Here is a 22565-nt window from a genome sequence, read left to right as displayed (position 1 = left end):
GGTCCCTCCCTGGAAACCTGGGTCCACAGTCAGGCTGTGGTGGCATCTGCCATGTGTACAATGGCAGGGGACCCCGGCAAACCTGAGGCCAGAGGGAAGGTGAAATGGGTTGCAACCAGCTGGCCAGGAACCGCACTCACTCAGCATGGTACTTACTACTCGGCGCTCAGTGCCACCTGCATGTTCAACCCCCCAGCAGACACCAGAGTTTCCTCTTTAGAGAAACCACATGCAGCCACATGCAGAGGGCTTGAGGAAACCCAGCCTGGGCTGCAGCTAGCAGCACAGGGGGCACACCTGGGCACATCCTCTGTCCACTGTGTGAAGCCTACGAATCCCCGTGGGGACCTGGCATTGAGCGGGTGCTCCTGTCGCCAGACAGGCCTCATGGGAGTGGCCAGGTGACCCCCGACCCTGCTTAGAGCTCGGGGACTGCAGCGGGTCTGGCTCACCACGCCTTGGCTACAGAGAGGGTAAACGCAGAGCGTGTGGAGGGCCCTCGGGTGACGGCCCGGTCGCAGGCGCACAGGGGGCCACAGGGCGGACTCCAGTGCTGCACCCCACACTGTGGACCGGCCCAGGCCTGACGTGCACTGCGTGCACCTCCTGGAAGGCTCACCTCCTTCTTTGCCTCCTTCCCTTTGGCTTTGGCCTTGCTTCTCTTGGCAGCTGCCAGGGGCCCCGTGTGAGGGGCCCTGGCCTCAGGGGGCAGGGCGGGGACACGGGGCGGTGGCAGTGCAGCTCCTGACCCAGGCTCCTTCCCTTTCTTCTTCTGGAGGAGGAAAGAGCAGCAGGGTGCTCAGGGGCAGGACTCAGGGTCCCCGTCTTGCCCTCAGATGGCTCAGCCCCTTCCAGGTCCCCTGACCCTGAGCACCGCACCCAAAAGACCAGAACACCCTGCTCCCTGAAGCACTTTTGATCTCAGTCTCGATTATTCCACTCTACTGTACATTCCTTGTTGCCCTCAAAGAGGACGGCGCTGGCGTGTCTGGGTGTGAGCGACTCCTCTCCAGCAGTCCTGCTGGAGACAGCATGGCGCATCCCCCCAGCACGTCCCCCAAGCACATGCAACCAGGTGAACACAAAGGCTACACGGACAGGTTAGCAGGGAATGTACCAGGGCCCGCTCCGAGACCCTTCCTGGCACGGGGCTGCGGTGCAGGGCGGTGGCTCCCTTGCTGCGCAGCAGCGGCAGATGCGCTGTGTGGAGGCCGCGGCTCACTCGGCCACCCTCCGACCTCACTCCTATAGGCAGCTTACTCAGCCACTTTTTCAAAGGATGCCAAAAATGAATTTTAAAAGAAAAAAAAAAAATACCTGAGCTTACCAACCAGCTAGTTCTGGAGTACCAATTTCTGGAAGGGCATTTAAAGCCACTTAGCTACCACCCAAGTGACTTCCACAACACCCCTGTTGCTCCAGAGTCCCCGTAGTGAGGGGTAAGTTCCCCTGGCACCTCAAAGGTGTCCCAGTGCGGAGAAAAACGCCCTCTCCCCTGCACCGATGAGGCAGAACTGGAACTGGCCCAACCCTCTGAAATGGGCACCGTGCATGGCTTCGCTGACCCAAGCAAAGAACTGGGAACAACCTGGTGACCAGCAGCCTGTCACAGAAAGTGGCGCCTCCACATACACGATGACAGCCTCTGTTCCAGCTGCTAACGTCGTGCTCTGACCAGCAACGCTCACGCTGTGAACTGGGGCGGGCAGGGGCTATGGGGTGGAGGTAGGGGTACGGACTGTGGGGCTAGCAGCGTGGCTCAGTGCCTGCCTAGCATGCGCCGGGCCCTGGATTCCACCCCCTGCACCACAAAGAATAAAATAAATAAATAAAAGAGATCAGTCAAAAACAAATGGCCAAGGCTGAGCTACACCATTAGACTGTTGAAAATTAAGACACAGGAAAAGGTGAGAGTGGGTAGATGTTCCTGAGACAACAGCTGAAGTCACAACAACCCCATCAAACATAAAATCCAAAGCAAAGAGCATCAGAAAGGACAAGAAGGGCAATGTCCCGGTCTCCTCTTGGAAATGCACACACACACGGTGTTTTCTGGTTTCTGACGCATGTTTTAACCCCATTCATATCCTGAAAGCCCAGGGCCTCTCGCGGTGGCAGGAGTGTCCCTGGACACACAGCCTCCTCCTCCTCCTCCCCCCACAGCCTGGACATCTTATCTTACAGCACGAGACTCTGCAGCTGTTCACGCAGGGGGTGAGGGCAAGAGTCTGAGCAGATTTTTCCTCTTTTCCTTTTCTTTCTCTTCTAAATTACTGTCATTAACAGATAAAACCAATAACTTTTTCCCCTTTGATCAGAAAAATCATTTCTGGGAGCCCCCTCAGCCTTTTATTTCAATTAAAAAAAAAAAAAAAAAAAGCTCCCAAAATGACAAAGGCTCTGACACCAAATAGAGAAATAGAGATGTCCACCACTTTGGTAATTATGATGGCAGAAGTCCACTGGCAAACGAATCACCAGCAGCCGCCTCAGCAGAGGCAGGAGGGGATGCTACCATGGATGGACACCCAGACTGTGCCACGATCTACAACCAGCCAGAAATACTGATTAAAAAAATCAAAGTAACATAAAACCCCATAAGGTTAAGTCGGGCATGGTGGTGCACGCCTGTAATCCCAGCAGCTCAAGAGGATGGCAAGTTCAAAGCCAGCCTCAGCAACTTAGCTAGGCCTGCAACTCAGTGAGACCCTGTCTCTAAATAAAATATAAAAAAGGGCTGGGGATGTGGCTCAATGGTTAAGTGCCCCTCGGTTCAATCCCCAGTACCAAAACAACAGCCCATAAGGTAGAAATGCATGTTATAACATTATAAATTGAGTTTAAATAAGAGGCGGAACATAAAAACAGATCTCAAACCAATGCTGACCATGGTTACTCCTGGGTGGTTCTTTGGGGGTTGAGTCTCCTGCTGACAACTAACCTAGGCTCTCTTGCTCCACCACCAAAAGGCTGGGGCTGGCTGAGCCCAGCATCCTCTCCCCTGACCACCCAGCTATGCAGATGCCAGGATTGGGCTCCAGGGGCTCCGACAGAAGGCGTCATGCTGGGGAAGGCCACAGGGGCAGTGTGAACTGGTGATCGGGCCCAGGCTGTGGCGCGAGACACAGTGTGGACAGCTTTGGTGAACATGGCCGCTGTCCCAGCAGGCACCTGCCCTCTTGTGGGCCACCTGGGAAGTGCGGTTACCATGAGAAACCTTCACATGGTGGAGCACTGGATAAATTAAGCACGGCCATCCCCACATATATCGGCACTTACTTTCTGTGGTTTCGGGTACCCGCAGCCAACCACAGTCTGAAAACTCAGGATGCCGAGTTTCAGGAGTGAACAATTCATCAATCTGCTGCTCTGAGTAAGGTGCTGAAAGCCGCAAGCTCCTGCAGCATTCTGTCCCATCCCGCTCAGGATATGGATGGCCCTCTGTCCAGCATGTTCACACTGCACGCCCACCTGCCTTGGGCCACTCGGCAGCCACCTCAGTCCTCAGGACAACAGTGGTGGTGTGGCAGCCCAGGGGTCAGGACCGTCTGCAGTTTGGGCCTTCACTGAGGGTCCTGGAATGTTCCCCCACAGATAAGGGGGGCAGTGACCGTACACATAGTAAAGTGGGTGGAGTATGTCTGGGCCTACTTTGGGTTTCCTGGTATTATTAATTATTATTATTGTTCATCCTGGCGCCTTTCATCTAAGGCCCTGAGATAGGGTCTCGTTAAATTGCCACAGTTGGTCTCAAATTTGGTGATCCTCCTACCTCAGCCTCCCAAGTCACAGGAATCACAGGAGTGTGTACCACCATGCCTAGGAAATCAATTTCTGAGCCTAATCCCTTTCCATCTTTATTCCTAAAAGGTCATTGTTACTGCTCATCCTCCATCAGGGACTCGAGGTAGAGTCCTCATGCAAAATACTGTGGACAGCTGGCCATCAAGCCTGAACACAATCATTTAAGCAGGAAGTCACTGACCATTAGATTCCTAGCAGCAAGTGCAAAAGGGGGAACGTGTCCAGTGCCACAGGGTTCTCGAAAAGCAAGTTTTCTTAATCTGGAGTATCCATGGAGACAATTCAGGAAACTTATGAGCAGCAAATGTAGCTCAGTGACAAAAAGTGTTCACTTAGCATGAATGAAGGCTTGGGTTTGATCTCAACACACACACACACACACACACACACAAATCCCACCTCTGTTTCACCTCTTTTTACGTTTTTACCTCTTAAGAAATGAAGTCTTCCTGCAGGTGAAGAGTGGAGGCCACAAACCACAACGGCATGGGCAGTGCCAGTGCAGCTGCCACCAACAGGAACCACAGGGACCCTGGAATGTCCCTACTAGACCCACTGCCAGATCACCTTATTAAATACATTCACAAAGGGGCGGGTCTGGTACCAGATCACAAATGGGCTTTTTTGATACTCTGAGAACTGCATTTCAGTATCACTCTCCTCCATGGGTTCTGCTAGGATCTGGACTACAGTCTCCCAAGTGTGCTGAAGGGCTGAAGGCTGGATTCCCAGGATGGCCCTACTGGAAGACGGTAGAACTTCAGGAAGTAGGGCCAACAGGACCACCTTGGGTCACTGGGGACATGCCCCTGAAGGGAGACCACCCCATTCCTTGCCCTTCCTACTCCTTGGCTGGCTGGGTGCAGGTTTGGCTCTACCACAGCCCCTGCCAGGGCTTGCCGGCCTCACCACAGGCCCAGAACAATGGGGCCAATCCCTCATGTTTCGGAACCCCCAAACCTGAGAGCCAAAGGAAACCTTTCTTTTTGTGAGCTAATTATCTCAGGTACTTTTGCTATAATGGTGGAAAGCCAACTAATGCGGCCCGGGTATTTATCCACATTTTTAAATGTTATCCTGAGATGTGGTCAAGAGATCAAGGGCTCTGCAGGGAAGGGGCAGCAAACAGGGCTGCGGTGGGCACAGGCTAACCTGGAGCCACTTCCCAGACTAGGGAACCCCAGCCTCCTTCCCATGGCCCCCACCTGTGCTGAGCCCCTACCTTCCTGGGGTCCTTCCTGTCCTTGGCACGGCCGGTGTCCTTGCGCGGGCTCACGGCGCCGCCCTTGCCGCCGCGGCTGGGCTTGGGGGCCGGCGCTGCGGTGCTGGGCGCGGGCGCTGCAGCTGAGGCGTCGTGCAGGAAGATGCGCTCGCTGCGGCGCCGGGTCCACAAGTCGTCGTCGCTGGCCTCAGGCCCCGCCTCGAAGCCGGGCTCCTTGGGGCCCCGCAGCTTACGGGCCTTGCGCCCCTTCTCTACGGCCAGCTTGGCCTTGTCCGGGCTGGTGGGGCCTGGGCCTCGGGCGCTGGGCGGGGGCACGGCCAGGGAGGGGCTTGGCTCCCCAAGTCCCTTCTTGGGCCGCAGCAGCCCGGCAGGCGAAGGCTTGCGCACCTTGACCTCACTCTCCGAGTCAGTGTACTCGAACTCTGTGCCTGGACGTGGGAGGAGGTGGGGGCTGTGGGCAGGGTCTCCGGGGCTCCTCCTCCCATCCACCCAGCCTGCTGGCCGCCAGCAACAAGGCTACAGGCCCCTTCTCCCAGGGGCTGTGCTCCTGCGGGAGCTCTTCTGTTTTCAGGAGAGGAAACAGGCCCAGAAAAGCGCGGGACTCGCCCAGGCCCCTTCCTGTCCCCACCGCTGGCTGATCAGGTGCTGCCTCCAAACTTCACCCCAAGGGCTCCGCTGAGAACTAGGTCCTGGACCCACCTGAGCGCCCCCAGCACCTCCCATGTGGCCCCTGGAAACCCCAGAAGACAGGCAGGGGAAGGGAGGCTGCACACCTGCGAGGCCCCGCAGGGAGACTGGGAAAGCCCTCAGAAAAGCCCCAAACCTCAGGGCCTCTCTCTCTCTCAGGGCTTCCTGATGCCGCCCCACTGCTAGGAGAGCCCTGCTGACCCAGCCCCTCCTCTCGTGGTCAGGCGGACACAGCATCCCTTGTCACAGCCAGGGACCTGCTCTGGGGGCTCCTTTGCCACATAATCTCCAATTAACTGCAGAGCCACCTGGCTCTCGCCCACCACCGATTTTCCCCCACCCCGATTGTCCCCCACCCTCTCTAACCTCCTGGCTTTTGCTTCCACAGGCCCCTCTGCCTGAAGCACCACCTCCTCCAACGTCAACTTGGAAAATCCCTGACTCCACCATAAGGAGGCCCATTCGGCACCTCCCCCACCTCTGCCGCCCTCCCTCCAGCATCCTGTCTCCACAGATTCCTCCTGTGGCACCACCACATCGTGGCCCACCCTGCCTGCTCCACCTCCCAGAGGTGGCTGGGAATTCTGAGGTCTGGTGCCCCAGCAAAGCATGCAAGTGAGGAGCTGGTGGTAGTACCTCCTGGGACAGGCTGGAGCCCAGGGAGGAGCGGTCTGAGACAACCTTTTGGGATCACAGCACCCCACACCACCACCAGCAGAGGAGCCAAGACCAGGGCTCCTTCTCAGCCCTGTCAACCCCATTGCTGCAGCTGGGGGCCTGTTCAAAGGAGTTGGGGGGAGGGGTAGGCTTGGCCCCAAAACAGGCAGCCACAGCAGGGACAGACAGGGGTCACCCACCGGGAGTCACTCGCAGAGTTTACTGATGCCATTCGTTTTAACTGATCTGTTAACAGAATGTTTGTTAGCACTGAATGGGGAGAGCGCTAGGGATTTTCATGGTTAATGGGATTCAGGCTGTAATACTCAACTCAGGCTTGAGGGTTCTGCTTCTGGGCATAACAAAGTGGCTCTACCCAATGACAGCCCCTGTGGAAAACCACTGGAACACCTGGATGCATGGGTCTGCTGCAGGTGTGCCGCGTAAGAAGCGGGTTTGGAGAGCGGATGGAGCAGCAGACAGAGGGGCCTGCTTGGGAGCAGGGAGACTGGACCTATGGCAGTGAGGCCGCATCCCTGCACCTTCGAACCTGGTCGTGGCAGTCTTCTTGGTACACACAGTAGGGAGGGTGTGGCAGGCATAGGGAAGAAGCGAGCCCTTCTGATCTCAGAAAGCAGGAAAGAGAAGCCTAGAAACTCAACACAGAAGAGAGGAGAAAGAAGGATCCCGAACTCCATCTGCCCACTCACACTTCTAAGGAACCCCAAGTCACACACACACAGAGCAGACCCAGTGCAGCCCTATCTTAGCAGAGACCAGAACGGCTACCCAAGAAACAGAGACTGGAGCTCAAGTCTCACCAGGGTAACACCTGCTCACGGGAAGGAAGTATCCCTCACTGAAGAAAAACAGAAGCACTCTGAACTTGCACAACCTCACCTCCACAATGTGCAGCACACAACCCCAAATCACTTGACAGACAAGCACCAAGAAGATGCACACTCAGGAAAGAAGAGAAAACCAACTGCATTACCCCAAGATGAAGCGGATGCTGGAGCAGACAAAGATTCTTTCAAGGATGCCACAACTATCTCAACTGAGTAAAACAGAACTTGTTTTCAACGTCTGGGAATTTCACCAGAGACACAGACAGGGTGAGCATCCGTGCAACTGAAGAGAACTACATGAAAACTGTAGAACTCAAGTTGATAACTTTGAAAATAAAGAGATTCACTGAAGGAACCTACAATATAATTAAGAAAAGGGTGTTTCAAAAACAAAACAATAGCATCTGAGTTCCGTTTGATGGCAAGAAAATGGCAAGAAAAAAATTTTAAGTGTTAATAGCTGGTGGCAAACACACATTTGCAGACACGAGACATTAAATGAATATCAAAGAGAGTCAATGCACAGAAGTCCACTGAGGCACATCACAGTAGGGCTGAGAGTCAAAGTAAAGACAACCCAGAGAGCGGCAAGAGAAATACCCTGCAGCACTCTGGATCTGGAATGTCCCCAAAGTTTAGAGGCCTCCAACATGGCTACTGCCAGGTGGTAGGACCTTTAGGAGGTGGGGCCTGGTCAGAGGTCTTAAGTCACTAGGGACATGGCATCAAAGAGGAGTGGAGAATACCAGTCTCTTCCCCACTCCCCTCTCTCCTTTCCTGCCAGGAGATAAACGTCCTCCTCTTCAATGTACTCCCGCCATGACGTACTGTGTATGCTGTGCTGCCACAAGCCCAAAACAACAGGACCCATTGGTCATGGACTCAAACTGCAAAACTGTGAACCAAAATAAACCTTTCCTCTTTTTAAGTTGATTATCTCAAGTATTTGTTATAATAACAGAAAGCTGACTCACACATGACCTATCCCTTCCAGAGCAATCAGATTGATGGATAACTTTTCATCAGAAACTAGAGGCCAGAGGAGAATTAAGTAGATCATCCTTAAAGTGCTAAAAGAAAAATTGTAAACACAAAATTCTGCCTGCAGGGTAAATATCATTCAAGAATGAAAATGAAATAGGAATATATTTTCAGAAAAAAGAATACTAAGAAAATTCATCACCAGCAAACCTACAGTACAAAAATGCCAAATGAACTTCTTCAGGCTGAAACTACACAGAAACTCTAATCTTCAGAAAAGAAGGAAAAGCACAGAAATGGTAAATATCTGAATAAATGCAAAAGAATGACTTTTTAAAGTTTTTTCTCCTCTAAATTTATAAACTATATAAGTGTGTAAAACTAAATTTATAATATTGTTTTCTGGGGTTGATAACACATAGATAGATGTACCACATGTAACACGTATAATTTAAAAGATGGAGAGTAATGTGGATCTATGGGGTTAAGATTTCTGTGTTTTATGTGAAGGGACACATAATAAACTATAAATGGACTGTGAATAATTCCGAATATATTTTGAATATATATATATTCTATTTTCTGTTTTAAAAATTCCAGCCAGGACTGATGGCACACACCTATAATGCCTGCTACTCAGGAAGCTGAGGCAGAAAAGTCACAAATTCAAGGCCAGCCTGGGTACCTTAGGGAGACCCTATCTCAAAATAAAAAGGTCTGGGGATATAACTCAGTTGGTAGAGCACTCGTGGGTTTAAACCCCAGTAGCACAAAAAAAGAAGAAGGGAAAAAAAAAAAAAAAGAAATCCAAAATGATACTGAGAAAGCTAATAGGAAAATTAAAATGGAATTCTAAGCATATTAAACAAACAAAAAAACAGAGGTGCAAGCAAGGCATAGTGGCACAGTGGCACTGGCCTGTAACCCCAGCTACTGCGGAGGCCCAAGGAGGACCATGCCAAGTTCAAGTCCACCCTGGGAGTTTAGCAATATCCTGCCTGGAGATGAAGTAGGAAGGGCTGGGGATGTCACTCCACGGTTGGGTTCAGCATCACATACAAATAAATAAATAAAATAAAGGTCCACTGGCAATTTAAAAAATATATATTAAAATTTAAAAAAGGACAATTAGAGGGACTACACTAATATAAACAAACTTTTGAAGATAAAAATTGTTACTAGAGACAGAAACATTTTAAAATGACAAAAGAGTCAATTTATTAGAACACTTATAAACGTGAGTATATTTCAGAACATATAAAGAAGACTACACGACCAATGAAACTCCACATCATGTACAACCACAAGAAAGGGATCCTAATTAGAATAAGTTAAACTCCATGTATGTATAATATGTCAAAATACACCCTACTGGAGGCGCACACCTGTAATCCTCGCAGCTTGGGAGGCTGAGGCAAGAGGATTGTGAGTTCAAAGCCAGCCTTAGCAACTTAGTGAGGCCCTAAGCAACTCAGTGAGACCCTATGTTTAAATAAAATACAAAAAAGGGGTGGGGATGTGACTCAGTGGTTGAGTGCCCCTGGATTCACTCCCAGGTGCCAAAAAAACACTCTACTGTCATGTATATCTATAAGGACATCACCCCTAAAAAAGACTATATACCATGACCAAGGGAATTTATCCCAGGAATGCAATGCAAGGTTGGTTCAACATACTAAAAAAAAAAAAAAAAAAAAAAATCAAGTAATTCAATATCCATTGTTAATGGAATAAAGAACAAAAATATATGAACACCCTGATAGACACACAAAAGACATTTGCCAATGCCCAATATCCTTTCATTATGAAATCACTCAGAAAACTAAATATAGAAGTTTATTCCTCAAACTGACAAAGGAATTTTTTCCCAAATTCCTATGGAAGAATTCAGAGCTAACACCATACTTCATGGTGAAAGACTGAATGCTTTCTCCCTACAATCAGAAATAAGACAAAGATGTCCTCTCTCATAGCTTCTATTCAATTTTATACTGGAGAGGCTCTAGGCAGGCGAATCAGGCAAGAAAAGTAAATGAAGGCATACAAAACATAAAGGGAGAGGTAAAACTATGTTCATTAGCAAAAGACAGGATCTAGTATACAAAATATCCTAAGAAGTCTACAATCCATTAGAATTAATAAATGAGTTCATCAAGTTTGCAAGGGATACAAGATCAATATAAAATAATTTCTATGCACTAGCAACAAACACTCCATAAATGAAAAAAAAAATTCCACTTACAATAGCATCAGAAAGGGTAAATATGAACACATTTAACAAAAGAAATGAAAAACTCATGCTGGAAACTATGGCATATTGTTGATATTAATTTAAGAAGATCCAAATAAAGGGAAAAACATCCCATGTTCATGGACCATAAGATGTATATTGTGAAGATAGCAATACTTCCCAAACTGATCTACTACTTTGACACAATTCCTATCAAAATCCCAGCAGGTTTTTTTGCAGAAACTATTAATCTGATTCTAAAATCCATATAGAAGTATAGGGGACTCAGAGGCTCCAAACCAACATAAAATAAGGCATGGGATGGAGGCAAAGACAGGGGACCCTCACTTCCCAGTTCCAACAATTATACAAAGCTGTGGTCATCAAGACAGTGTGGTATTGGCATTAGAGTGAATAAATGGACCACTGGAATAGAACTTAAAGTCCAGAAATAATCCCTTACACTTATGTTCAGTTGATATTCAACAATAGCAGTAAGACCAATAAAAGAACAGACTTTTCAATACATAATACCAGACAATGGAATACCCACATGCAGAAGTCCCCTACATCATTCCACATAGGAAAATTAACTAAAAACAAACAAGTAATAGACCTAAAAAAGAGGGCCCAAACTCTATCAGCCTTAAGAGAAACCAGGAGTGCATCGTCAAGACCTTGGGTTATGTAACACTTTCTTACGTATGGCACCAGAAACCCAAGTGGCAAGAAAAGAAACAGGTAAACTGGGTTCCATCAAAATTAAAAATTTTGGTTTTAAATAACACTATCAAAAAAGTAAATAAACCACTCAACAGGAAGGAAGAAAATACCTGTAAATCACTTATCTGGTAGGAGAATTGTAACCAGAATATATATATTTTTTAAAATTCTTATTCAACAATACAAAAATACACTGAAGAGTGGGGGTTGTAGCTCGGTGGTAGAATGCTTGTCCTGCACAGATGAAGCCCTGGGCTCCATTCCCAGCACAAAACAAACAAACAAACAAACAAACACCCACAGTGAGATACCACACTTCACACCCACTGAGATGGTTATAATAAAAAAGACCGATAACAGCAAGCATTGCTGAGGATGTAAAGAAACTGAAACCTGTACACTTCTAGTGGAATGCCACTTTGGAAAAAGAGCTGGGCAGCCCCTCAAAAGGTTACACGAAGTTACCAAATGACCCAACAATTCTGAAAATATACGTCCTCAAACACCCGTATTCATAGCACCATTATCCATAAAAGTAAAAAAATGGAAACTACCCAAATGTCCATCAACTGGTGAGTAGGGAAGACGTGATACAGTTTCATAAAACGGACTACAATCCATCCACAGAAAGAAATGGAGTCCTGATACATGTTACAACCCAGATGAACCCTGGAACCATTGTGCACAGGGAATGAAGCCGAACACCAACAGCCACATGCTACGGGGTTTCATTTGTGTGGCATGTTGAGAACAGGTAAATCCCTAGAGACAGAAAGAAGTGGTTGCTGAGGGCTGGAATTTGGTGGGAATACGGCAGGTGAGTACAAATGGGCGTTGCGTTTCATTTGGGGCTGATGAGAACGATCTGAAGTAGTGGCAATGGCTGCGCCATTCTGTGACTATGATAAAAACCACTGAATTGTACATTCAAAGGTGCACCTTGTGGTATATAAATTACATCAACAATGCTCTTCCTTTTTTTGTAAGGAGATTCAAACCCAACCATATTAACAATTACACTAAATATTATAGATTAAACACTTTTTGTATGTGTGTGTGTGTGTGTGTCTTCTTAGACAAAAATAAGCCAGGAACAGTGGCACATGCTTATCGACTACTCAGGAGACTGAAGCAGAAAGATTCAAAGTTGGAAGCTGGTCTGGGCAACTTAGTGAGACCCTTTCTCTAAAAAGGGCAGAGGGTGTAGCTCAGCACCCCTGGGTTCAATCCCCAGTAACACACACACACACACACACACACACACACACACACAGAGAACAGAAATTAAAGGAATTAAATTTTAAAAAAGGAATTAAATCCCATCTACACAAGATTCACATGTTAGATATAAAGACAACGAAAATGAGAGTAAATGGTAGAAAGGAACACTTCATAGTAACAAAGTCAAGAGGAAAATGTAACAATCATAAACATGCATGCACTCAATAATAGAGCTGCAGAAATGTGCAGCAAAAAATTGACAGAATTAAAAGGAGAAAGAGAGAGAACTGTGCAAGCATAGCTGGCGGTTTTACCTATCTCTAAGCAACTGAGAGAACTAGACAGACAAAAAAAAAAAAAAAAAAAAAAACAGCAAAGACATAGATCTGAACTCTACTGATCACACCGATGTGATTGATATTTGTAGAATACTATACCTAACAACATCAGAATACATATTAAGTGTATACCTACTGGGAAAATGCCAGATATTTTTGAATTTTATAAAAAATTAAAAGATTGAAGTGACAGTTCTGTTCTCAATTCATGACAGAATTTTACTAGAAATCAACAACAATAAGATAACCAGGCAACTTTTCTCAAATATTTGGAAAACAAATACCTTCCTAAATAATCCCTGAGTCAAAGTAGAAATCAAACGAAAAACTAGAATCCTATCCTGAATAATAATGAAAATACAGTAATCACATCAAAACATGTGAGGTGCAACTTGAGCAGCATTTATAGAAGTTTAGAGCTTTCAACGTCTCTATTGGAAAAGAACAAGGTCCCAAATCAGCAACCTAAGCTTCTACCCTAAGAAAAGTGGTTGCAAATGATATTCAAAGAAAACAGAAGGAAGGAAATAACAAAGAACAGAATTTCTCTTTGGGTAATTTCCAGCCAGAATGATGAAGAAGGAGAGAGAGAGAGGAAGCAGAAATTATTTATATCAGAAATGAAAAAGGAATCACTACAGACCCTACAAACATGAAAGCATAAAAAGGGCATAAATCGAACCCTAGGCCAATACATTTGACAATTTGGGTGGAATGGATGTGTGATTCTTCAGGAAGAGCAAATACAAAAAGCTGAAGACACTAGAGACAGCGGTAAACTGAGGGCCTAGGGTGGGGGCTGTGGACAGGATGCTGGTGGAGGTACCAATAGGTGGAATCTAACCAAAAGGCAATGGGGAGTCAATTCTGAGAGAAGAGTCCTGGTCAAGTTTGAGCTCTGGGGAGAAGTCCTTCAGCTGCTTCTGCAAGCTGCGTCCTGACGGGAGCAAGCTGGAGGGAGCTGATGCCACCATGCGGGGAAGCCAGGTCCGAAGCCCAGGGAAAAATAGTGGGCAGGAGGTGAAAGGAAGCGTAAGGAAGGAAGGGGGAAGGCAGAGCCAGGACCTGGAGCTTGGCATGGCCAGAAATGGGGCCCCAGGAGGCAGTGCAGGCTGAGAGTGAGGCTCTGGTCCCTAAGCTGGGTGGGGGACCAGTTAGGAGGCCTGCAGAGAGCAGCAGGGTAGCACTATGGTGCCCATTTCTCTGTCCCAGTGCCTACTAGCAAAATCCCATGCCTACTCTTATGGCCGAGAAAAAATGAGACTGGGAGGTCACCAGGGACACAGGGCCCATGATCAATCAGATAGGAAGGAGGCAGGGCCAGGTAGAACCCAAGTCTCCTGCCCAAGTATTAGTCGTGGCCTCAGCCCACTGGGGCAGGGGGATGGAGAGTCTGACCTCACAGAGAAGCCATGAGACCAATGACAACAGAGTACTGAGTCCGCAAGCCCCCTGGACTTCTCCAGGGCCCAGCCCCAGCACTGAGGGCCTAGCCCTCAGCCCGAGGTCACTGACCACACCCCTCCAGTGCCCAAGCGTGGCTTCCTTTTCCTCCTCCCTATATGTGGGCTGCTGCTTCTCCCTGCACCTCCTCCTCAGCCAGCACCCCTCTCCCTCACAGGCCAGCTGGTATTCCAGTCTGGAGTGGCCTCTTGTGCCCAAGAAGAGTCAAGGGCCTCCTTTAGGCCCTGTTTGTTGAGAGCATGACAGTAAAGGATGCTGCTCTTTGGGTGGCCACCACCCCGCCGCCAAGAGAACAGCAGGCCAGGGTCCCTGACGCCAGCCCCAACACTGGCACACCACTCTCTCAGGACGGGGCTGGCCCAGAGGACAGAGGATCACCCGCTCCCAGCTCTGAGACGTCTGTGGGACGGGCCAGGCACTCACCCATTAGGCCCTGCCGCTCCTCTTTCTTCCGGGCCTTCTGTTTGGCCTCCAACTGCACCACCGACAGGGACGGCCCCACCGTGGGGCTGGGGAGGGCGCTGGCCGCAAAACGGGCCAGCAGGCCCAGCCCACTCTCCTCCAGGCCTGGCGACAGGGCCCGCTCTCGGGTGCCCAGCCTATAGCCACCGCCAGCCTCCTCCTCCTCCAGCTCCTCCTCCTCGTCCTCCTCCGCGGAGCTTTCATCTGGCGTGCAGAAAACAGGGGCAAGTCAGGGCCCGGACCTAGGCACGTGCGCCCCCACCACCCCCAGCCCGAGGCCGGGCACCACTCAGCTCCAGCCTCCCCCTCCATCCTCACCACGGGACCTCTGGGGGAGGATCAGAACCAGCCCACAGACCCACCCATGGCCCAAGGCCCCTCTCAATCAGAGCCCAGCAGAAGGGCATCCTGGGCATCCCAGCAGCTCTGGGTGTCAGGGCGGGCTTCTGAGAGGGGAGCACGGACATGCACCTGTGCTGTGGGCAGGGGACAGACACACGGACAAGGACTGGAGACAGCGCTCACCACATCTCCCTCACACACACACACACACACACACACACACACACACGCCCCGACATAGACATGGAGGCTGAGGAAGGAGGTAGGAAAGAAGAAAAAGGAGGTGGAGGGAAGAGCGGGGGAATGAGGTTCAGGCTGAGGGGTCCAGGCAGGGGGCTTGTGGCAAGCTGCTGGAGGCCTGAGGGCTGATGACAGGAGAAGGTGAAGTATGGTCTCTTTCAAGGGGCTTGGGGCCCCAGTAGTTCAAGTCTCAAACAGGGCTCTAGTCCAAAGTTGACTCAGTAACACCTCTATGCCGAGGAGCCTAGTGCCAAGTCTCCACCCTGAGTCCGTTTTCTCATCTGTGACACAGGATGACCTTCCTGCCCAACAGCCCAGCTAAAGGGAAGATCCCATGTAGGAGGATAGGATACAGATGTAGATTCAGGCTCCCCTGTAGGAGGAGAAAGTGTTTCACAGGCTTGGAGAGGATCAAAAGAAACAGGGCCTCCGGCTGTGACTTGCAGAGGAACCATGCATCCTCGCTGCAGGAGAAGCTGCAGTGGGCCATGGCTCTTGACTCACAGAAAGCACTCGGGCAGGTGAGGTGGACCATTCTGCAGCCGGAGACCAAGGCTCCCAGGGGCCAGGTGCTCAGGCAGCGCTCGGGCTGGCTGGCTGACTAAACCCCAGTCTCTCTCTCTGGTAGATAAATAAGGACAGGATTCTCCCCAGCCGCTGGCTCTGCCAGCCTGAGAGCCAGCAGTCCTTCAAGGCCAGCTTGGGTATCAGGACACTGGCACGCTGGGTGGCAAAGCTGGCAGGGAATGATGATGCCACCTGCACATGAACCAAACTCTTCACCAAAAAGGCTATCTTGAGGCACAGAGTTGCTTCTGACCTTCCCAGGGAGACGGCCCTGCTGACCCAAAAGGTCAGCACCTGCCACCTTACTCGCCATAGCCAAGGAGCTGCAAAGGGGCAGGTGTGCCAGGTCCTGGTCTGGCTCAAAAGGCCAGAGCACTGAGAGCTGCTGGCCAAGGGCAGGGCCCAGGCAGGATGGAAGGCAGCACTATGCAGCCAGGATTGGCTCAGGGGATGGATGGGGGAAGACAGATGGCCAAGTGCACGTTCTCCTGCCAACGTCCCAAGCCACCATTTGGCTAAGTACAACTAATGGCCAAAAACAGCAGTCCCAGGGGCACAGATCCCATCTACCCATTTATCAGAAGGAACCTGAATTTCTGCTGGGCCAGCCTGGGAGAGGGAGGTGGTGAGGAACTGGAGGAGTCCAGACAGGGGTGGAGGGAGGGAGGAGGCATAGAGGGGGAGGTTTGTTAAGAGGGTGCGAGGTGGGAGACTGGCTCCGGAGCGATGGATGCAGCAGGCTGGGGAGGCCAGCGGGGCAGGCAGGGGCAGGCAGGCAGTGCACACTTGCGATCATTCACATTGCGACGTCACATGGTTCTGTCTCCGCCCCAGTGGGCCACAGCGGCAAAGCAGGCTAAGTGTAGGCAGACTTTCGACAGCACCTGGGTCCCCCACATCAGGTCTCCTTGGGTTTGGTCAATTTGGGCAGGGTGACACAAGGGTGGCTGGCTGGGGTGGGGACATGGGGCTGGGTAAGGGGCCAGGAATTTTTCCCTTCTAAAAATACCCCACCCTGGCCACTCAGGTGTGGACTCTGGAACTCCCAGAAAACTTCCTTCCAGAAGGATCCTGGGGCCGGCAGCATGGGTGCAGGACGACAGGAGGGCTGGCTCTGGGTTTCTGAGAGACCACAGAGGCCCTATCAGATCCCAGAAAGCCAGGAGCAGGCCAGTCCCAGCACTTTGAAGTGGAGGAACATCTACAAAGCAGAAGCCCAGGAAAGGTGCTCTCTGCAAAAGGGACATGGGTCATCTTGTGGTCCTGCCGATTCCTGTGGTCCTCCGTTTCCCCACCTGCCTGATGAGTCTGGCTGGCAGCCTCCCAAGAAGGCAGGTCTGCTTGGGTCAAGGTCCACAGGGGCAGAGAAGCAATGGGGGTCTGAGGGCCAAGAAAGCCTTTCTGGAATCGTCCACACCTGAGGTAACAGAGCTTGCCAAGGGCAGAGGAGAAAAGTCCAAATAAGTAAATGCAGAGAACTTTATATACGTACATTATATATATATAAAAAAAATCTTGGCTCAGGGCAAGGGGTTGGCTGTTGTAACTTGGTTTGGTTTCCCAATACCCAATAAACGCCAAGGAATCTGCTGCTGCCAGACCCGGTGGGGGCAGACCCCGAGGAGGGGAGGTGTACAGAGGACAGAAAGAAAAGGGTTTTGCCTACCTACGGAGCAACGAGCCAGGCTCGGACCCAAGCTCAGTGACCCGCTGCGCCGTCTGCCCTACTCCCAGCCTTCGCTTTGCGTCCAGAGTGCAGCGTGAGAGCAAATGCAAGAGACCGAAACAGACACTCAAAGCATCATGGGTAGGGGTCAAGGGTGGAGGTATGGTCAAGCTGCGGGGAGGAGAAAGCAGACACACTAGAAAAGCCAAGCCAGTAAGTGTTTAGTACCAGGGTCGGTGAGGCCCTATTACCCAGGTGTCCCTCTCCAGACCTCAGTGGCTGCTTTGCTGGCAGTGGGCAAGGCGAAGAGAGCTGAGCCCCTCCCTTACCTCTGTATTCCCCTATCTGCACTCTGTCCACTGGCACTGCTGGGTCCAGTCTTAGGTCCCCACTCAGGGCAAATGGCCCCTCCTGAGAGGCCCAGGGGGACTGCCTGTTTCTCTGTGGGGTCTCAGCTGGGACAGCAGGGCTCAAAACCTTGGAAACTAGAACCTCGGCTCTAAGAGTGTGTGGGTAGGGGGCAGAGGGTCCAACCCAGGTCAGGGAGAGGCAGGAGGTAAAGAGGGAGAGGAGATGGCAAGTTAACCAGACTCTTCCACAGAAGCTGGGCTGTGGGGAGGGGTTCAGAAAACTAGGCCGGCCAGCCGGTTGGTGGCCTCTCTTCTTAGCCCAGGGCACATTTCCTCAGACGTGGCAGCAGCCCAGGAGAACATGAGCCCAAAGGGCATCAGCCTCCTTAACTGCCATTGCCTGGTCACCCAAACTCTTATCTCTGCCAATCTGGAGGGAGGTAGCAGAGGCAGGGGAACTGGAGAGTAAGACCGGAAAGTGGGGGCAGCATTCTGTTCCAGGGGCCCGGGCCAGGTCATGTCCAGGTTTGCTATGACACACCCCACTCCAGGCTTTCCTCAGGGAGCAGCTGACATCTGGTGTTGCTACTCAGGGCTCTGGGGATCCCCATGGTCTGGCCCTAAAGGAAATCCACCCTGAGGCAGACCCTAAAACCAGAGCTAGGAAACGTTTTTTACTTGCTTCCCCTTCTCAGGACATTTCTGATTGAAGGGCCTGAAGGACTCAGACATTTCTAACCCCAGAGCACCATTCTGAGGTTAGAGAAGTCAGAGCCAGAATATTCTCAGGGGTCATGCAGTCTGAACTTCTTTTTGGAGAGCTGGCTGAGGACCCCTGGCTGAGCTGAGGCCAAACCAAGCCTGGGACTCACAGGCCAGTGTCTAAGCCTGCCTTTTGTCCCTGGATGTGGCGATGAAGCCGACACTTCAAAATTTAACAAAAACCCAGGACAGCAAAAAGCCTTGACCCTGCACTGCCTACATGCCCTTCAAAACAGAAATATGTGTTAGAAGACAAGTGTCTATAAGTTAATATTTTTTAACCACTGGTGAGTAAGAGCAGAGCTTTAAGAAAATAAAACACAAACAAGCAGCTTAAAAAAAAAAAAAAAAAAAAGATGATGCTGGAGGTGAGAGCGGCTGACTCAACCTGAACAGTGGGATGGATGCCAAAGCCACCGGGGATATTTGAATAATAGAGAAGAAGGGTGCCACCCGTCTACTCCTTCTGGGGTGGGGAGGAGGAGCAGGAGGGAGGAGGGGGAGGAGGAACAAAATGAAGGGAAGCATCAACCTGATGTCTAGTAAGGACACAGCAAGAGAGACAAGGCACACGGTTTAGTTAAAAATGAACTCGGTATGTTTAATAAAGCTTGGTATTACCAAAATCGCAGTACAAACATCAAGTCACACGCCCACACGACAGAAGTCCATTTACAAAATGCTCCTCAGGAAGCCTCTGCGGGGCCCACGCCAAAAGAGCGCCCAGCCCAGGCCTGCGGTCTGGGAGGACAGGAAAGGTGCAGGGCCTCGGGGTGGGGAGAGGGCGCAGAGGGAGGAGAGTGGAGAAAAGGAGAGACTAAAAACCAGTCCGTATAAGAGCTCGCAAAGAGCCAGTCAATGTTATTATCACAATGATACAGTACAAATAAAAACAAAAACAAAAGTAGGCGGATACGGCAGGCTACGCTGCCAAGAACAAGACGGCTGCCCTTCCGTGGCCATCCAGCGGACGGCCGAGCGGCGCCATCTCTGCTGTGCGCACGCGCTCTCGCTCTCGCTCTCGCACTCACTCTCTCGCTCTAAAACATGGAAGGTATTTTGCGTTTGGAGCTAGTAACCTTGGTCAAACGAGTCCTCCGAAGAGTCGCTGAAGGAGGAGCGGGCCTCGGCCTCTCGGAGCAGCAAGCAGAACGGCTGCTTCCTGCTGGCGGCCGGCTTGGGTTTCAGAGTCCGGGGCGCCGCCAGACCCCGCTTGGTCAGCTTGGGGCCTGCGGCTGGCTTGCTGTTCTTTGCCACCATGCCACACAGGAGGGAGGAGGTCAGTTTGGAGCTGGAGGGGCCTTGGGCAGACCACTCATCTCTCAAGAAGTCTTCGTCCTCCTCCGAGTCCGTATCTGCAGTCAAAGTAGTTTTTAATAAAAGTAAGTCAGGGGGCACGGGAGGAGCCGGCTGGTGTCCCTAGTCACTGTTCTGGGAGGTGGCGAGAACACGTCAGGGGTGCAGAACAGAAAGCCAAGTGCCTCCTGGCCCTGGGAAAGCTCTCAGGGTGCCCCGCTCTCCTCCTGGCCCTGGGCTCACCCGCACCTGAGGAGGCTAGCCTCAGACAGCTGGGCCACCTACCAGCGCCAGATCCAGACCCTCTTTCCGCTTGCCAGAAAGCACCCTCCCGTCACCTCTGCCTTCCAGGCACTGAGGGGATGGAGGAGCCCCACTCTCAGGAACAGAACTCTCCATGTGGTTCCCTTCCACCCCGTGGACTGCGCACAGCAGAGGCTCCTTCTGGGGTGGGCCACAGCCCCCAAGGGAAGGGCTCCCGCCAGCCAGTGGTACACATCTCTTCCCTACTCGGCAAAGCTGCAACAGTAGCTTGCAGTGGACCTCAGGGACAGCGTTACACCACGGAAACTGGTGAATGATTTCACTAGAGGTCACCCACCCTGGTCCATCTGAGAGCTGGCTTACCAGCACCCCACCGATGGCTTCCTATCAAACTCTGGCCTTACTACAAGATACAGGGCCAGGACTTTCAAAACCTCCTGGGAGAGGACCAACCAGTTTTGAGAAGGTGCACAGCTCTGGTCCCTTCCAACTTCAACCCAAATGTATAGCGTTTTGTTCCATTTTGCACACTCTTGTTAAGCAAGAGCAGAAAGAAACAGGTCCGTGGCCAAAGACTATAATCCCTTGATCTGGTAAAACCCACACCAAGCAGGAACATTAACACATGCAACTATCATTCTGGCCAAACCTGCCACCTCCAAATAAAAAAAAAAAAAAAAAAACAACCCCACATGAATGGGGGTGGGGTGCCCCAGGCTGCTTCTATCACCATCTCCCCTTTCCATTCCAACCAAGACCCCAATTTCAGGAGTGTCTGGCAAATCTGGAGGACACAGTTCTCCTGCTTGCGTGTGCCAATCTGTCCCTTCCGAAGCCAGCAATGCCAGTGGGTGACAACAACAAACCTGCCCTCCCAGGCATGCCACCCATAACCTAAAATCCAAACTGGAAAGTGAAGGCACCACTCTGCCTTCTGCCGCCTTGTCTCCCTGCTGGAACACACCTCCACCTCTGTGGAACCCATCTCTCACCACCCTAAAACTGCAGAAAAGCAAACCACACGAACCAAGTGAAGAGAAGAGCTCTCTCCACAACCAGGTGTCCCTCACAGCCACTCTCTAGGTGAGGACAGGCCCACTGGCATCCCCATTCCAACGTTAGCTGGATTCCTTCCCCCAGAATGCTGTCCCATCTTGTGGGCCAAGGCTTAACACAGAGGGAAAACTACAACATGTCCTCATATTTGCAAGAGCGCACACACTCCTGCTGCAAGGGACTCACCACCTCAGAGCACCCCAAAAACCATGGGAATTTGAGATTATTTGTGACCTCCACCTCTCCAAAACCCTTGTCCACCTGTAAGTGAAGGAGGGCAGGGATTCTTCTACAACCAGTCCAGGAGGATCAACCCCCTCCCTCCCCTTTTTGTTTTTCCAAAATAAACGAGATGGAAGATGCAAAGGAAAGCCCTTCCCTTCCCCTTCAAGGAAGTCTGTCAGTGTCCCTCTGTCTTCGTGCCCACACATGGTCAGGGACCTGGGCAGTGCTGTCTGATCACACCCATCCAGGACTGAGGAGCACCAAAGCTATAGCACTCGTGTCAATGAACAGGCTGCCTGCCTCACATCCATGGGGGTCTGGAGACCCACTAGTCCAGGACATACAAGAAAATACCCTTAAAAAAACAGCAGGGCTGGGGAGGTGGCTGGGGAGGTAGCTCAGTTGGTAGCCTTGCAAGCACAAGGCCCTGGGTTCGATCCCCAGCACAGCAAAAAAAAAAACAGCAGCTTTGTCCTCAACCAGACGGAGTCTGGCTTTTGCCCACAAGAGCTCACCTAAAGCTCCCAGAAGCCTTAGGGCCAGTGGCAAGTGATGATGCTTTAACTCTAAGTCTGCAAACACTTTTATTTTCTTAAGAAAACATACTTTGACATTAAACATGTCCATTTTTTGCACGTGGCCTTCACATTCACTCTCTCACACACACACACACACACACACACACCAGGAACCACACTGAGCCCATCAAAAGCCCAGGACACACAGAACCTAGTAGGGGTCAACCCAGGCCCTCCAGTCTCGCCAGGGCCTAGGGACTCCGTACTCAAGAAGCCCTCCTGCAGCAGCCACGTCCTTGGCCCCTGACCACCTAGGCGCGCGGCAGGAGGCATGAGGCCCACAAGTACCGAGTGAGCACCTTTTACATGCCAGGCGGCGGGCTGCAGACCAGGAAAGCCGACTCGCTCCAGAAAACCACAACAGCTCCAGAGCGGTAGTCCGCACATGAATGAAACAAAACTCCGTCCCTCAGCCCCACTGGTTGCTCCGCGTCAAGGGCTGGAGAGCTACATACGCAGTGGACGAGGCCGAAATGGTAACGTCCGTCGCGCCAAGGAGCTCCAGCCGACAGAGCCGTTTGACCCCGGCTCGCTTCTCCCCACCCAGGCGCATCCTCTTCCCTCGACCCCTCGGTCTCAGCA

General features: G+C 51.1%; 1 protein-coding gene across 8 annotated transcripts in view; it reads right to left on the bottom strand.

Moving 5' to 3' along the window:
* Positions 1-22565, bottom strand: part of TNRC18 (trinucleotide repeat containing 18) — a gene marked incomplete at its 3' end in the record, with an annotated part of 88890 nt that overhangs the window by 13674 nt on the left and 52651 nt on the right. For 7 of the 8 annotated variants that reach the window (XM_079121061.1, XM_079121060.1, XM_079121063.1 and 4 more), the window contains 4 exons: positions 19644-19919; positions 14599-14841; positions 5027-5454; positions 620-772 (listed from right to left, as the gene is read on the bottom strand). In XM_079121061.1, the coding sequence (XP_078977187.1) occupies positions 620-772; positions 5027-5454; positions 14599-14841; positions 19644-19919 (1100 nt within the window). Of the gene's footprint in view, positions 1-619; positions 773-5026; positions 5455-14598; positions 14842-19635; positions 19920-22565 lie in introns of those variants that run through there. The other variant, XM_079121065.1, reaches the window with a different exon arrangement.

Source organism: Sciurus vulgaris (assembly GCF_902686455.1).
Source record: "Sciurus vulgaris genome assembly, chromosome: 18".
NCBI lineage: Eukaryota > Metazoa > Chordata > Mammalia > Rodentia > Sciuridae > Sciurus > Sciurus vulgaris.
Note: the sequence above shows the minus strand (reverse complement) of the source record. Positions and strands in the feature narration are given on the sequence as shown.